At 41.3% G+C, this 16440-nt stretch overlaps 1 protein-coding gene across 2 annotated transcripts in view; it reads right to left on the reverse strand.

Annotated features, from left to right (window-relative positions):
* Positions 1-10987: 10987 nt before the first annotated feature.
* Positions 10988-16440, reverse strand: part of LOC122934136 (probable cation-transporting ATPase 13A4) — a 209546-nt gene continuing 204093 nt past the window's right edge. For both annotated transcript variants that reach the window (XM_044289352.1, XM_044289351.1), the window contains exon 30: positions 10988-13391. In XM_044289352.1, coding sequence (XP_044145287.1) covers positions 13137-13391 — 255 coding nt within the window. In that variant the 3' untranslated portion in view covers positions 10988-13136. The remainder of the gene's footprint in view (positions 13392-16440) is intronic.

Genomic DNA, 16440 nt, shown 5'->3' on the forward strand with positions numbered 1-16440 from the left:
GCTTCAATGGGGCCGCAAAAAAAAAATGACGCGGTATGCATTCCGTGTCTGTATGTCAGCATGGCCGTTCTGCAAAATGATAGAACATGTCCTATTATTGTCGGCGTTACAGACAAGGAAAGGACTGTTCTATTAGAGGCCGGCTGTTCTGCTCCGCATAATGTGGAATGCACACACCCGGTATCCATGTTTTGCAGATCCGCAATTTGCAGATTGCAAACATCCAACAATCGTGTTCATGAGCCCTTACAGTGATAACAGAAATATTAAAGATGAAGTATGATGGTAGACACTCACAGCAAAATGCACAAACATACATGTGGCAGAATTTACACATATATGGATATCCTGCACTTAAGTCAGTCAGAAACAAAACACATGCAGCGCACACCAATCACTCATTGGACACGTGGACACACAAGAAACTTATACATGGCTCACATGCCAATGATGAATACAGGGTATGTCACATACTGCACATACTGTACACCACTGATACATAGAACATATATGAAAAAGGAGATAGAATCCAGCTTCCCATAAAAACAAGGTCTTTATTCTTGTAGCGGTAAAAAACGTACATGGACACCACAGTCTACGCGTTTCGGACAGTAATATCTTAGTCCTTATTCATGCCTTATCGGCTCTGTCGTGAATAAGGACTAAGATATTACTGTCCGAAACGCATAGACTGTAGTGTCCATGTATGTTTTTTACCGCTACAAGAATAAAGACCTCGTTTTTATGGGAAGCTGGATTCTATCTCCTTTTTCACATTGTCAAGCCGAGTCTCCCACTACAAAGACAGGTGAGTGCTGCAGTTGCTTTTCTTTTCATAGAACATATATAGAACACATCAATCACACATAGGAAACACGCAATGCACACACCAAGACATTTATGCCTAACCCCATTAAGTGTAGCACACTTAGGGCTGTTTCATGAGTGAGTCCATTGCGGGAATCGTGCTCCGTATGTGTGTGATCCTCTGCTCTGGACTTGCAGGAGTGCACGGCATTATCATGATTTATAATGCTGTGTGCCTCTGCTTGACCTTATTTCTACAGAATCATACTGACATAAAGCTGTCAGTATGATTCTGTAGAAATAAGGTCAAGCAGAGACACATAGACACCTAATGTCTATACTAGGCCGTCTGCCAGGATCTTGTCAGTGACAGTGATTGATGGATTTAGGTTAAAGCCTGTATTACACAGGCCAATTTAATAAGCAATTGTTGGCAATCACTTGCTAGCTAGTGGAGGAGATCACTGCTATTACATGTAGCGGCCTCCTCCGCAGCATGGGCCGGAGCGATCACTATGCCATCGCTCGCCCCCATACTGTCTATTTATTAGACAGCATGATCTGCCGTCGGTTATCGCTGATTTTTAGCATGCTTAAAAATCTGAATTGCTCGATGAACAAGCGTTTGCTCGTTCATCAGGCAATCGGCGGAAGTATTACACTACAAGATGATCGCTAAAGAGCATTTATGTAAACACTCGTTACCGATTATGGGATGAAAAATTGGCTACTGTCATAAAGCCTTAAAGCTGGCCATACATAGTACCATAGTTTGTAAGGCCGAAAAAAAAGACATCTGTCCTCCCGGTTCAGCCTATTATCCTGCAAATTGATCCAGAGGAAGGCAAAAAAAAAAAAAACATGTGACGTAGAAGCTGATTTTCTTTATTTTAGGAGAATAAATTCCTTCCCGAATCCATTCAAGCAATCCGAATAACTCCATGGATCAACAACACATCTGTAGTAACTATAGCATGTAATATTATTATACTCCAAAAATACATCCAGGCCCCTCTTGAACTCTTTTAGTGAATTCACCATCACCACCTCCTCAGGCAGAGAGTTCTATAGTCTCACTGCTCTTACCGTAAAGAATCCTCTTCTATGTTTGTGTAGAAAACTTCTTTCCTCTAGCTGCAGAGGATGTCCCCTCATCACAGTCACAGTCCTAAGGATAAATAGATGATGGGAGAGATCTCTTTACTCACCCCTGATGTATTTATATATGGCTATTAGATTTCCCCTCAGTCATCTTTTTCTAAATGGAAAAACCCCTAATCTTTCTGGGTACTGTAGTCCACCCTTCCAGGTATTAATTTAGTTGCCATTCTCTGAACCCTCTCCAGCTCTGCTATGCCTGCCTTGGAGGGAGCCCAGAACTGTACAAAGTACTCCATGTGTGGTTTGACTAGTGATTTGTAAAGTGGTGGGACTATGTTCTCATCACAGGCATCTATGCCCCTTGATGCAACCCAGAAACACTGGTTTCTACAGTTTAGTTTGCCGTCTACAAAAATCTCTAAGTCCTTTTCTATGTCAGTGTTACCCAGTGTTTTACCATTTAGTATGTACGGGTGACTTGCGTTATTCCTTCCCATGTGCATAACCTTACATTTGTCAGTGTTAAACCTCATCTGTCACTCCTCTCACCAATCTATCCAGATCCAACTGCAGCAGTATACTGTCCTCTTCTGTGTTCATTATTTTACACAGTTTAGTGTCATCTGCTAAAATTTTTATTTTTTACTGTGCAAGCCTTCTACAAGATCATTAATAAATATATTGAAGAGAATAGGGCCCATTACTGACCCCTGTGGTACCGCACTAGTGACAGTGACCCAATCTGAGAATATAGCGCTAACAACCACCCTCTGTTTTCTGTTATTGAGCCAGTTATTTATCCACATACACACATTTTCTCCAAGTTCAAGCATTCTCATTTTATATACTAACCTTTTATGTGGCATCATATCAAATGCCATTGGAGAAGTCAAGATATACAACATCCTTTGATTCGCCACGGTCAAGGCTAGAACTTACCTCCTCATAGAAACTGATTAAATTAGTTTGACATGACCGATCCCTCATGAAGGCATCCTGATATGGCGTGATTTGCTAATTTTTGTTGAGGTACTCTAAGATAGCATATCTTAGAAAACCTTCAAATAGTTTATCAACGACAGATGTTAAACTTACCGGCCTATAGTTTCTGAGTTCTGATTTTGACCCCTTTTTGAATACTGGCACCACATTAGCTAAGCGCTAATCCTGTGGAACACTCCCTGTCAATATAGAGTTCTTAAATATCAGAAATAAGGGTCTGCCTTTGACATTACTTAAGTCTCTTAGGATACCGTGGTGTAAGCCATCTGGTCCTCACGATTTTTCTATTTTAATCTTTTTAAGACGCTGTTGTACTTCTTCCTGGTTAAGACAGGGGAATTTTAATAGGGAATTTACTTTTACATTCTGCATTTCAGTTTTCCTCAGTGAATGCAGTGGAGAAAACAATATTTAATAGCTTTGCTTTCTCCTCGTCACTCTCTGTTACTCCCCCCTCATCATTATGTACAGGGCTGACACCTTCAGATTTATACTTTTGACCATTTATATAATTGAAGAACATTTTAGGGTTAAGCCTCATTCAAACTTCCATGTCCGTGCTTAAATCCGTGAGCAGGTGGTCAGTGATGCATCCGTGAATGTCCGTGAAGGATCCGTGTTGGGTCTGTGTGTTTTTTGCTGTCCGTGATGCATCCGTGTTTCACTGACACTGAAAAGCTGAAAAATCATTTTCAAAGAATCTCTTCTTAATCATCCATGAAACACGGATGCAACAAGAAAGGCTTAGGTGGTTTTCACGGACCCATAGGCTATAATGGGTGTGATGGATCCGTGAACACAGACAAAATAGAGCATGCATCCATGCTAAAAATACAAATCCACAGACTCTAAAACACTGATGTGTGAATACACACATTAAAATGAATGGGGACGTGTGCTGCACATGGAGAACACATACAGCTTACGTCCGTGAAACACGGACGTGTGAATGAGGCTTTAGTTTTAATCTCTTCGGCAATTAATCCAGTCTCCAGTTTGGCTGCTTTTATTTGTCTTTTACATATTCTATCTTTTTCCTTATAGTTTTTCAATGTTTCCTTGCTACCCTTCTGTTTTAGTGATTTAAATGTTTTCTTTTTGTCATTTATTGCTTCCTTTACAATTCTATTTATCCACATAGTTTTTTTTCTTGTTCATTACCCTTTTAATCCATAAGGGATGTATGGGATAGAGTTTAGGATTGCTTCTAAAATTATCCCATTTTGTGCCTGCATTTTTATTTTTGAGCAAATTGTCCAAGTTAGTTAGGCAAATGGCCTCTCTTAGCTGGTCAAATTTAGCATTTTGGAAGTCTGGTATTTTTGTGCCTCCCTGAAAAAACACTCTTTTGAATAACAATTGGAAGGTTATTAATTTACTTGGTTACTATATCTCAGGTGTCCCCCAACCTGCACGTCTGTTGTTCTGTCATGACTGTTGGTTAGTACAAAGTTCAATATGGCCGTCCTTCTAGTCGGGTCCTGAACAAGTTGGGAAAGGTAATTGTCTTTGGTTATTACTAATAACCTGTTTCCTCTATGAGATGTACAGGTTTGAGTTTCCCAGTCTATATCTGGGTAGTTGAAGTCCCCCATAATAACGACTTCATGATGATTTGCTACCTCAGTTATCTCCCTATCTCCCTAAGGCCTCATGCACACAACCGTTGTTTCATTCCGTGTCCGTTGTTCCATTTTTCGTGATTTTCTGCAGACCCGTTGACTTTTAATGGGTCCGTAGAAAACTCGGCTAATGCACCGCTTGTCATCCGCGTCCGTGATCCGTGGTTCCAGTCACAGTTCACGGAAAACGTTTCACGGACCCATTCAAGTCAATGGGTCCGTGAAAAAGCGCGGAGGCACACAAGATTGTCATCCGCATCCGTTTGTTTTTTTCTATCATTTGCATGGCAAACTTGACTTAGACTTTTTTTTACTTTCCTTCATGTCTGGTGATCCTCCAAAAATAAAGGAAGACACACGGAAACAAAAACGGAAACAGATCACGGAACAACGGAGCCCCTTTTTGTGGACCGCAAAAAAATACTGTCGTGTGCATGAGGCCTTAGGCTACATGCACACGACCGTATGTATTTTGCGGTCCACAAATTGCGGATCCGCAATGTTTTTCTATCCACAGTGACTCCATATGTTCATTTCGCACTTTAAATAAAGACAAACCACTCTTCCCTTCATATCTGTAAAGAATAAATCAAGGCAACTGGACGTACTGTAGATTTCTTGAAAACGTTTCACTCGTTCTTCCAACGAGCTTTCTCAATTCTGAGTGACTGTACAAAAATTCTAGGAATAAATATGTAACTGAATCAACATCTGGTAATTATACCCAGCATTGGGTCAAAGGTATTGATTCATTATCCTAATTGGAGTCAGTAATTGATAAAGACTTCCCACAAAAGGGTGTCAAGACAGCATTGTATGTGGCAGACAATAGATGCCTAACCCCCCCGCCTCTATTCAAGCTTGGCTTCTCCATTTTTACGTAAAACACCGAGGCAACAACTGGTTCCCCCAAAAGACCCAATGCCTAAACACAAGATGGACAACATTGTGTACGCAGTCCAGTGCAATGAGGAGTGCTCTGAACTGTATATCGGCGAAACAAAACAACAACTACATCAGCGTATGGCACAGCATAGAAGAGCCAAAACCTCTGGTTTCAGCTGTGTACTTACATCTAAAAGAAACAGGTCACACCTTTGAAGACAGTCAAGTACGTGTTTTGGATAAGGAGGTCGATTGGTACAAACGAGGCGTGAAAGAGGCCATCTACGTAAAAATGGAGAAGCCAAGCTCTCTCCCTGCCTCAGCCCCTGCCTACCTACGTACTGTATATGGAAACTATACTTAGTATTTTACTAGCTTTATTACGAAGAGTCCCTCCATTTTCAATGAGTCCGTGCCTATTTGATCATGCTGATGGCAGGAGCTCTACTTCTTCATATCTACCTGATATGGTTAGTTAGTAAGTGCTGTGAAGATAGAGGGGAGCTGTCCATGTTCCCCCATTTGAATGGAGTGACAGTCAGGCGTGTGCATTGCTGCTATGTTCAGTTCTGTAGGGCTGCCAAAGGCTAGAGATGTCGCGAACATAAAATTTTCCGTTCGCGAACGGCGAACGCAATTTTTCGCAAATGTTCGCGAACGGGCGAACCGGGCGAACCGCCATTGACTTCAATAGGCAGGCGAATTTTAAAACCCACCGGGACTCTTTCTAGCCACAGTAGTGATGGAAAAGTAGTTTCAAGGGGACTAACACCTGGACTGTGGCATGCCGGAGGGGGATCCATGGCAAAACTCCCATGAAAAATTACATAGTTGACGCAGAGTTGGGTTTTAATCCATAAAGGGCATAAATCACCTAACAATCCTAAATTTTTTTGAACAACGTGGTTTAAAACATCCAGTGTGTATATACGCACAGGTATGATGTTGTATCGATCAGGTAGTGTAAGGGTTACGCCCGCTTCACAGACATTGACAGATCAAACTCCCCTTTTAATGCACCGCAAACAACCGCAAACAGTCCATTTGCCCAACCGCAAACTCCCCATTTGCACAAGGTTGTACAACACCAAGGGTCCTCGAAAGGTGAATTGAATTGATTTTTCGAACGGGGAGATGGTTAAAAAACTCCCTCCCCTTTGTTTGAATCCACGGTCACTGCGTCTCCGCCGTGCAATTTACTGTCACACCCGATATGAGTGGTATTTTCTATAGTTTTCTTCTCATCAGTTTAATCCCTGTTACGTCCCCAATCTGGGGTCCATTTATTGAATTGATTTTTCGAATGGGGAGATGGTTAAAAAAATGCTGGCTCCCTCCCCTTTGTTTTAATCCACGGTCACTGCGTCTGCGCCGTGCAATTTACTGTCACACCCAATATGAGTGGTATTTTCTGTAGTTCTCTTCTCATCAGTTTAATCCCTGTTACGTCCCATATCAGGGATTGCCTTTTGTGAAAAACAATTTAGGCCGTGTACCTTCGACTGCCTTCACAGTGACAGACCAAACTCTGATACACCAAACTGAATTGATTTTAGGAACCGGGAGATGGAAAAAGCAGCTTGGTCGGTCCTCTTACTCCCAAGTTGGGGTACTGCGCGTGCATGGAGCAATGTGCTGTGACACCCTATATGAGTGGTGTCTTAAATAGTACTATTCCTATCAGTTTAATCCCTGTTACGTCCCCTATCTGGGGACGTGTGTCGAATTGATTAACCATTGTCGAATTAACGAACCATTACGACATCCTGAAATAATTTTGTTCTGAGCTCTGTACTTGCTTTGTATTGGAATTGATGGGGATTTTTTAAATTGTCTGCATTATTTTTTAATAAACTAATAAGAGACTTTATTATGATTAAAAACCCTTAATGACCAGACCACTTTTTACAATTCTGAACTACACTACTTTCACGGTTTATTGCTCGGTCATACCACTTACCACCCAAATGAATTTTACCTCCTTTTTTTCTCACTAATAGAGCTTTCATTTGGTGGTATTTCTTTGCTGCTGACATTTTTACTTTTTTTGTTATTAATCGAAATTTACCTAAATTTTTGCCCACAAATGACATTTTTCACTTTCAGTTGTAATTTTTTTTTTTTTTTAAATATACATTTCTATATAAATTTTTCGCCAAATTTATTGTTCTACATGTCTTTGATAAAAAAATCCAATTAGTGTATATTTATTGGTTTGCGCAAAAGTTATAGCGTTTACAAACTACGGTACAAAAATGTGAATTTCCGCATTTTGAAGCAGCTCTGACTTTCTGAGCACCTGTCATGTTTCCTGAGGTTTTACAATGCCCAGAGAGTACAAACACCCCACAAATGACCCCATTTCAGAAAGTAGACACCCTAAGGTATTCACTGATGGGCATAGTAAGTTCATAGAACTTTTTATTTTTTGTCACAAGTTAGCGGAAAATTATGATTTTTTTTTCCCTTACAAAGTCTCATATTCCACTAATACCAAAAATAAAAACTTCCATGAACTCACTATGACCATCACAAAATACCTTGGGATGTCTTCTTTCTAAAATGGGGTCACTTGTGGGGTAGTTATACTGCCCTGGCATTTTAGGGGACCTAATGCGTGAGAAGTAGTTTGAAATCCAAATGTGTTAAAAATGCCCTGTAAAATCCTAAAGGTGCTCTTTAGAATTTGGGCCCCTTTGCCCACCTAGGCTGCAAAAAAGTGTCACACATGTGGTATCGCTGTACTCAGAAGAAGTAGGGCAATGTGTTTTGGGGTGTCTTTTTACATATATCCATGCTGGGTGAGAGAAATATCTCTCTAAAGTCAACTTTTCCCATTTTTTATACAAAGTTGTCATTATAGTACGGCAATACCACATGTGTGACACTTTTTTTGCAGCCTAGGTGCGCAAAGGGGCCCAAATTCCTTTTAGGAGGGCATTTTTAGACATTTGGATTCCAGACTTCTTCTCACGCTTTAGGGCCCCTAAAATGCCAGGGCAGTATAAATACCCCACATGTGACCCCATTTTGGAAAGAAGACACCCCAGGGTATTCTGTGAGGGGCATGGCGAGTTCATAGAAGTTTTTGTTTTTTGGCACAAGTTAGCAGAAATTTTTTTTTTCATTTTTTCTCACAAAGTCTCCCTTTCCGCTAACTTGTGACAAAAAGTTCAATCTTTCATGGACTCAATATGCCCCTCAGCAAATACCTTGGGGTGTCTTCTTTCCGAAATGGGGTCACTTGTTGGGTATTTATACAGCCCTGGCATTTTAGAGGCCCTAAAGCGTGAGAAGAAGTCTGGAATATAAATGTCTAAAAAAAATTATGCATTTGGATTCCGTGTGGGGTATGGTGAGTTCATGTGAGATTTTATTTTTTGTCATAAGTTAGTGGAATATGAGACTGTAAGAAAAAACTAAAACAAAATAAAATAAAAAAAAATTCTGCTAACTTGTGCCAAAAAAATGTCTGAATGGAGCCTTACAGGGGGGTGATCAATGACAGGGGGGTGATCAGGGAGTCTATATGGGGTGATCACCACCCTGTCATTGATCACCCCCCTGTAAGGCTCCATTCAGATGTCCGTATGTGTTTTGCGGATCCGCAGTGTCCGTGTTTTGCGGATCCACGGATCCGCAAAACACATACGGATGTCTGAATGGAGCCTTACAGGGGGGTGATCAATGACAGGGGGGTGATCACACCATAAATACTCCCTGATCACCCCCCTGTCATTGATCACTCCCTGTAAGGCTCTATTCAGAAGTCCGTATGTGTTTTGCGGATCCGATCCATGGATCCGTGGATCCGCAAAACACATATGGACCTCTGAATGGAGCCTTACAGGGGGTGATCAATGACAGGGGGTTGATCAGGGAGTCTATATGGGGTGATCACCCCCCTATAAGGCTCCATTCAGACGTCTGTGTGTAATTTGCGGATCCGATCCATGGATCCGTGGATCCGCAAAACACATACGGACCTCTGAATGGAGCCTTACAGGGTGGTGATCAGGGAGTCTATATGGGGTGATCATATTCAGGGGGGTGATCAGGGAGTCTATATGGGGTGATCACCCCCCTGTAAGGCTCCATTCATACGTCTGTATGTAATTTGCGAATCCGATCCATGGATCTGTAAAACACATACGGACATCTGAATGGAGCCTTTCAGGGGGGTGATCAATGACAGGGGGGTGATCAGTGAGTCTATATGGGGTGATCACCACCCTGTCATTGATCACCCCCCTGTAAGGCTCCATTCAGACGTCCGTATGTGTTTTGCGGATCCGATTCATGGATCCGTGGATCAGTAAAACACATACGGACATCTGAATGGAGCCTTTCAGGGGGGTGATCAATGACAGGGGGGTGATCAATGACAGGGGGGTGATCAGGCAGTCTATATGGGGTGATCAGGGGGTTAATAAGGGGTTAATAAGTGACGGGGGGTGTAGTGTAGTGGTGTTTGGTGCTACTTCACAGAGCTGCCTGTGTCCTCTGGTGGTCGATCAAAGCAAAAGGGACCACCAGAGGACCAGGTAGCAGGTATATTAGACGCTGTTATCAAAACAGCGTCTAATATACCTTTTAGGTGTTAAAAAAATCGCATCTCCAGCCTGCCAGCGAACGATTGCCGCTGGCAGGCTGTAGATCCACTCGCTTACCTGCAGTTCCTGTGAACACGCACCGCGAATAGTTCGGGACATCACTACTGACCAAACACTAACCACCACGGGCATAGCTATAGGGGGTGCAGAGGTAGCAGTCGCTACTGGGCTCAGGAGCCTGAGGGGGACCCAAAGACCCTTGTGCCACATAAGAAGATACCAGTATTATAGAAAGACACCAGTATTATAGAAAGTGCATGCTGGTCAAGTTATAGCTCTGGCTGGAGGGAAGAGGTTAGGTCAAGAATTTGGCATGAGGAGGTCTACTGTTTCAATTTTTTGCCGCAGGCAGCATGAAGGCTATGTGCTTCCCTAGCCACAAAACATTGAGGGAAGGGGGGGCCCAAGCTGAACCCTTGGACCAGGGACCATGGGCCTTTAGCTACGCCCCTGCTAACCACTGACATGATTTAGGTATAAGGCTATCCCTACATGTTTATTTTTTTTTTTCAGATTTTCTAATGCAGTGTTGACACTAAATCCAGGAGTAAATAGATTCATAAAACAGAAGTATTACTGTATGTGCCTATTTTATTTTTAAAGGAAAGGAATCTTAGGTAACTTCTAAGCAACTAGCTAATGTTAATGTTCATGAGCCCACCATCAGGAGGATGCTGAACAACAATGGTGTGCATGTCAGGATTGCAAGGGACTAATCAACAATTACAAGATTTGTTTAAGGAGGTCACATCAGATTCTGAAAGCAGAGGTTCACATACTTTTGAACACACACAGACACATGATTTTGGATTGCACATAACTAAAGCACAATTATATCCTAAACATTTATTGTACTGTTTTCTAGTTCACTTTCCAAAGACCTTTCATGAAGTATCCATCACAATGAAGCACGGAGACATGAAAAACAATTTTTAATTTTCATTTATTGAACATGATTAGTATGTGAACACAACACATCAGGTTTTTATTCACATAAATATAGCTGCAAATTTTATTGGAATTCTTGACTTCTACATCAGGGTAAAATACTGTATGTTTCAAGTAAAGTACACTATAAGTGCACACAATAATCTCACTGCTTGTGTTTATTGTCCACAAAGTCGATTCAAATTCTGTGCAGGATAAGCTCCCCGCACATTTGCTAAATGTATCCATAGGCCTCCGTTCATGTAGCATATGCTAAAAGGGTTTCCTTTTGGCATACGCTCTACCGATATGCATTTGTATCATTGTTTTTGCTGTATAGAATTGAGTAGTAGACTTCACTAATTAAAAAAGAAGGATCCAGTAAAAATATATACCACACAGTATGCACTTGTTGCCACAGAGAAGCTATGCCTATATTGTGGAATATGTATTAGCCTTTCTTTGGAGGTATATGTTGGGAAATCTTCCCTAAGCGTACGTCCAACAGAAGGCTCAAGCATAGTGTGAACCAAGCCTTGCTGATATTCTTCACACACCAAGCATTTTAGTAACTGGTGAAGTTGTCATGTAAGCAGTTGATCCTGTATATAACACCACAAGAATACATATACGTCAAAACATGCACCCCCAAAATGTAGTCTAATAAATCATATAAATTGTATTGGGTCATAAGACACAGAAACATCAAACCAATGAGCTAAAAAAAATAATGTAAATACAGATGTATTTGCGATCACAAAAAAAAATCACAAAAGGGGGTCACAAAAAATCTGAGAGAAGACCCCAAAAAAGCACAGATTTGCAATAAGGTAAAAAAATAAATAAAAAATAGCACAGTCCAATATGTGTTATATATGCTTGTTTTATATGCCCTTGAACCATAAAGCCCAAGTACTGGATATCATGTTAGGGCGTGTTCGCATTACCGTTAGAAATTCCGTTACAGTGTTCCATTATAGCGGAATATAACTGAATTTTAGGACTGAATGGAAAACTGAAAACTTTGTGAAGCATTCCATTTTGCTCCGTCGTAACACATGTCTATGGGCACAAATAACTGTTGTTTTGTTCCATTATACATAACGGAAAAAAAAGTCCTGGCGACAATGCAGCTTGCTGTATGTTATATACTGGTCAACCACATACAAAACATGAGTGAACTACTTGGTGTACGGTGTCAGCATGGGATGTTAGTTACAGTTATGGCATCCAGAATTGTTTTTCAACCTCCTGCATGGATATGGCATTTCAGTAACTGTGATGCATACGTAAAGGTAAGTCGTCATGGGGGTTGACGCGCCAGATAAAATAATGCGGGCACAGAAGCCCAATAAAAAAGACAATTATAAATGCAGCAAGGACATGTCGTGAATCTGATTTTTATTTTGGCTCATTCTTATATTTGCACATTGCATACTTGTTTCTTGCATGTTCTTGCTGCATTGTATTGGATTTCTGTGTAAACGTTATATCTTCAGTGTCATAACTACGATTACCTATAATTCCTTTACTCAGGTGCCACAGTTACTGAGATCTGTCATAGCCGAACAGGCGTCTGTAACAACTTCTGGACACCATAACTAAAATGCTAAAAATCTAAATAGCAGTTACTTATGCAATGAATTTTAAATATCTTATTCGTGAATTAGCAAATTTTCTTTAAGAATTTAGGTTTGTATATGAAACAATCCTGCTCCTATCTAATTTTCTGCTGCACTCGAACAGGAGCATGTACAATGTTTTCCGGATAAATGCTGGAGCTACATAGTGAATTTGGGGTGGCCAAAAATTGCAGCATTGTGATACTTCTATACTGTGAATTGCAGCAGTGATAAAAATGGATGGAGTTGTTTGTGACTTTCAAGTTGCTGTGAAGGTGACTTGACAGTCATAATAAAACCCATACAGCAGCAGAATCAACTTCCTGGTCGCAGCATGACTCCATTCACCTTCACTAGCTGCAGAGCTACACATTGATTGGTATATGTGTGAGATGTGTAATCCACCAGGTTGCTGTGTAACACCATCCAATTTCGTACACACTGACTTATTTGCAGTGTGTGTGACTACATTGTATTCGATGGACATACACGTGTACATGAAAATATATTTTTGTTACTTATCAAATCCTTGTGCACAAAAAATTTGAGGCTGGCTTTCACTTTTTTCCATTTTGCTGTCCATTGTCGAAACCTTCTTCAGTGCTCAAAGCACTGTCATGCTCATAACCTTGATTAATATAGATTCTGGCATCCCCGTCGGTCAAACCGTTCCCATAGATTGTTCTTCCAATAGGTGGCCAATCCTTATCCTCTTCCAGAATTGTATGAAACTTTTTGTATTTACTACCTGGTTTAATCTTTAGGCATGTCTTCATAGCCAACCAAAGAGCTCTGTTATCCAGAATGAATTCCTGAAAAGCAATAATTAATAATAAATGGATCTGAAAAAATTGCCATTAACCAGTTGTTGTGTAGTGTATTATAAAGAAATAGCGAATAAACAACAACCCAATGTGTGACTATATTCTCATACTGAATAAAATAGAAAACAGAAATAAACAATATAAAAACAATTGAAACAAAGCAGTGGTAACATCAGGGGTGTTGCTAGGGTCTCAAAAGATCCGGGGCCCAAGCCCCAACAAATATGGCCCAGTTCTCTAAGTCGCCCCCCCTTCCCCCACATTTTGCTGTCCTTGCTATACAGCAGCACATTCCTCTCACATCCAGGGCCTCCCAGGTGACGTCTCCTCTGATGTAGATCTTCTGTCATCATCGTCTCCATTTGGTCCGTATAACTTATATCAGCCGTCTCATCTCTGCAGACAAACAAACATCTTAGCTTCCTCACATTTCTATCATCATCCCCCTACTTGAGTCCCCACAGTGTTATCCTGCTGCTCACTGTGCTCCCTAATATTCCCAATACTATCCTGAAGAAATATGAGTGCCTCCATAGAAATAGTGCTCCTCATAGTCCCACCAATAGTAATTCTCTTCTAGAATGCCCCTGATTAGTAATAGAGCCCCCTACAGTGCCCCCAACAGTAATAACGCTCCCCAAGAATGCCCCCATTAGTAATACTACCCCCTACAGTGCCCCTAACCATGACAATGCTCCCCAAGAGTGCCCACATTCATAGAGGGGACCTCCAGTATCAATAATGCCCTCACAGAGCCCCTGATAGAAATAAGGCCCCCCCTATTGTCCCTCCAGTGGTAATAAAGCTATCTACAGACCCATCAGTAGTAATAAGGCCCATCATAGTACTCTTAATAGAAATAAGGCGGATCTATAAGTCACTTTTATAGAGCCAACAGTAGTAAAAAGAATGCCTATAAAGTCCCCTGGATTAAAAATACCCCTACAGTGCCCCCAGTAATTATACTGCCCCCTACTGTTATAATGCTCACCCTGAAGTGCCCCCTGTAGTTATATTTCTCCCTTCACCATACAGTCCCATGTAAATAACATCACACCATCTCTTCCGCCCCTCCAAAATACAGTTCTATGTAAATAACATCACTTCCCTCCTTCCAGCCCCTCTAATATATAGTCCCATAACACTATTTACCTCCCTCCACCATAGAGTCCCATGTAAATAACATCACACCATCCCCCTCCAAAATATAGTCCCATGTAAATGACATCACCTCATCGCATCCACCTTCAACATACAGTCCCTAGTAAATAATATCACCCCATTCCCAGCTGACTCCAACATTCAATCCTATGTAAACATAACCCCCTTAACATTCACTCCCATGTAAATAACATCATTCCACCCCATCAGCCACCTTCAACATACAGACCTAAGTAAATAACATCGCCCCTCAACATTCAGTCCCATGTAAATAACATAACCCCCCCCCCCCCCCACAGTCGTCATCAACATACAGGTACATCAATATCTCCCCCAGCTGCCTCCGACATACAGTCCCATGTAAAAAACATCACTCCCTCCCACAGCCTCCTCGAACATACAGTTCCATGTAAGGGCTGGTTCACATCACTGTTATGGATTCCATTTTTGTTTTCCGTTATCACATGGTTATAATGGAAAATAACGGAAACCATAAGACTGAATTCAAAGCTGAAGCCTTTAGGAGGCATTCCGCTTTGATCTGTCATAATAGAAGTCTATGGGCAGCATAATGGATCCGTCCTGGTTTCCCATAGTTTCCCTATTCTTGCCCATAGACTTGTATTATGAAGGATGTAAACAGAATGCCTTTTAAAGGCTAACGTTTTGACTTCCGTCTTATGGATTTCGTTATAACTATATTATAATGGAAAACAAAAACAGAATCCATAACGGTGATGTGAACCTGCCCTACATAACATAATCCCCTCCCACAGCCGCTTTCAACATACAGTCCCATGTAAATAACATCACCCTGCCCCAGCCCCCTCCAACATCCAGTCCCATGTAAATAATATATCTCCCTCCTAGAGCCCCCAGCCCCCTTCAACATACACTCCCATGTAAATAACATCTCTCCCTCCTACAGCCACCATCAACATACAGTCCCATGTAAATAACATGACCCCCTCCCCAGCCACTTCCAACATACAATTCCATGTAAATAACATCCCTCCCTTCAGCTCTAACATACAGTCCCAGTTAAATAACCACAACTGCCAGCATTGTTCTGCCTCTCCCTTCACTTACGTCTCCTCATATAGCAGATATCACCACAGCTTCTTTCCCCAGGTCTTCTCTTCACTGCCATCCACTCCTGCACTGGTCATATGATGGTGACATCATTGCAGGTCCTTCTCAACCACTGCCTGTTTTACTGGTGACATGACCTGTGATGTCATCACAGGTCCTTCAGCTCTTCCAGTGCATTTGATTAAATTGTACTGCCATCCTGAGGACTGCAATACAGTTGTATCTAGCCGGCAGGCAGGACAATCGGACCCTGGGAAAAAACATCAAGGGCCCAGGCCCTGAATGTGATAACCTAGTAACGTCCCTGGGTAACATAAAAGTGAATTAGGCTATGCACATCTCACCGCGTGCTGGAAAAGCCACTATGAATGTTAAGAATATCCATTGGGCTCTACCTGAAGGAAGCCAAAAAAATCTCCCCTGTCTCTCTAGTATACATTAGTATACTTTTTTCAGCAGACTGCACTTTATAGTGAGCCACTATAAAAACTAAAAAATAAATCATGTGGTATATATTTTATTACAGTTGAATCCCTACAACATTATTCCCTAATAGCAGTGGCATCCTTAAGCGGGATAATCTTCCCTGCCACACTGCAAAACTTGTTTAGGAATGGTTAGATGAACATGACAAACAGTTCATGGTGTTTTCTTGTCTTAAAAAATACCCACAATCTCAGCTGATTATCTGTAGAATGTGCTGGAAAAAAAAGTCTAATCCATGGACAATCAACCACTTACAGCACTTAAAAGATCTACTTCATCTTGGTGTTGGACTCCACAG

Source organism: Bufo gargarizans, chromosome 4 (assembly GCF_014858855.1).
Source record: "Bufo gargarizans isolate SCDJY-AF-19 chromosome 4, ASM1485885v1, whole genome shotgun sequence".
In the NCBI taxonomy this organism is placed as follows: Eukaryota; Metazoa; Chordata; class Amphibia; order Anura; family Bufonidae; genus Bufo; species Bufo gargarizans.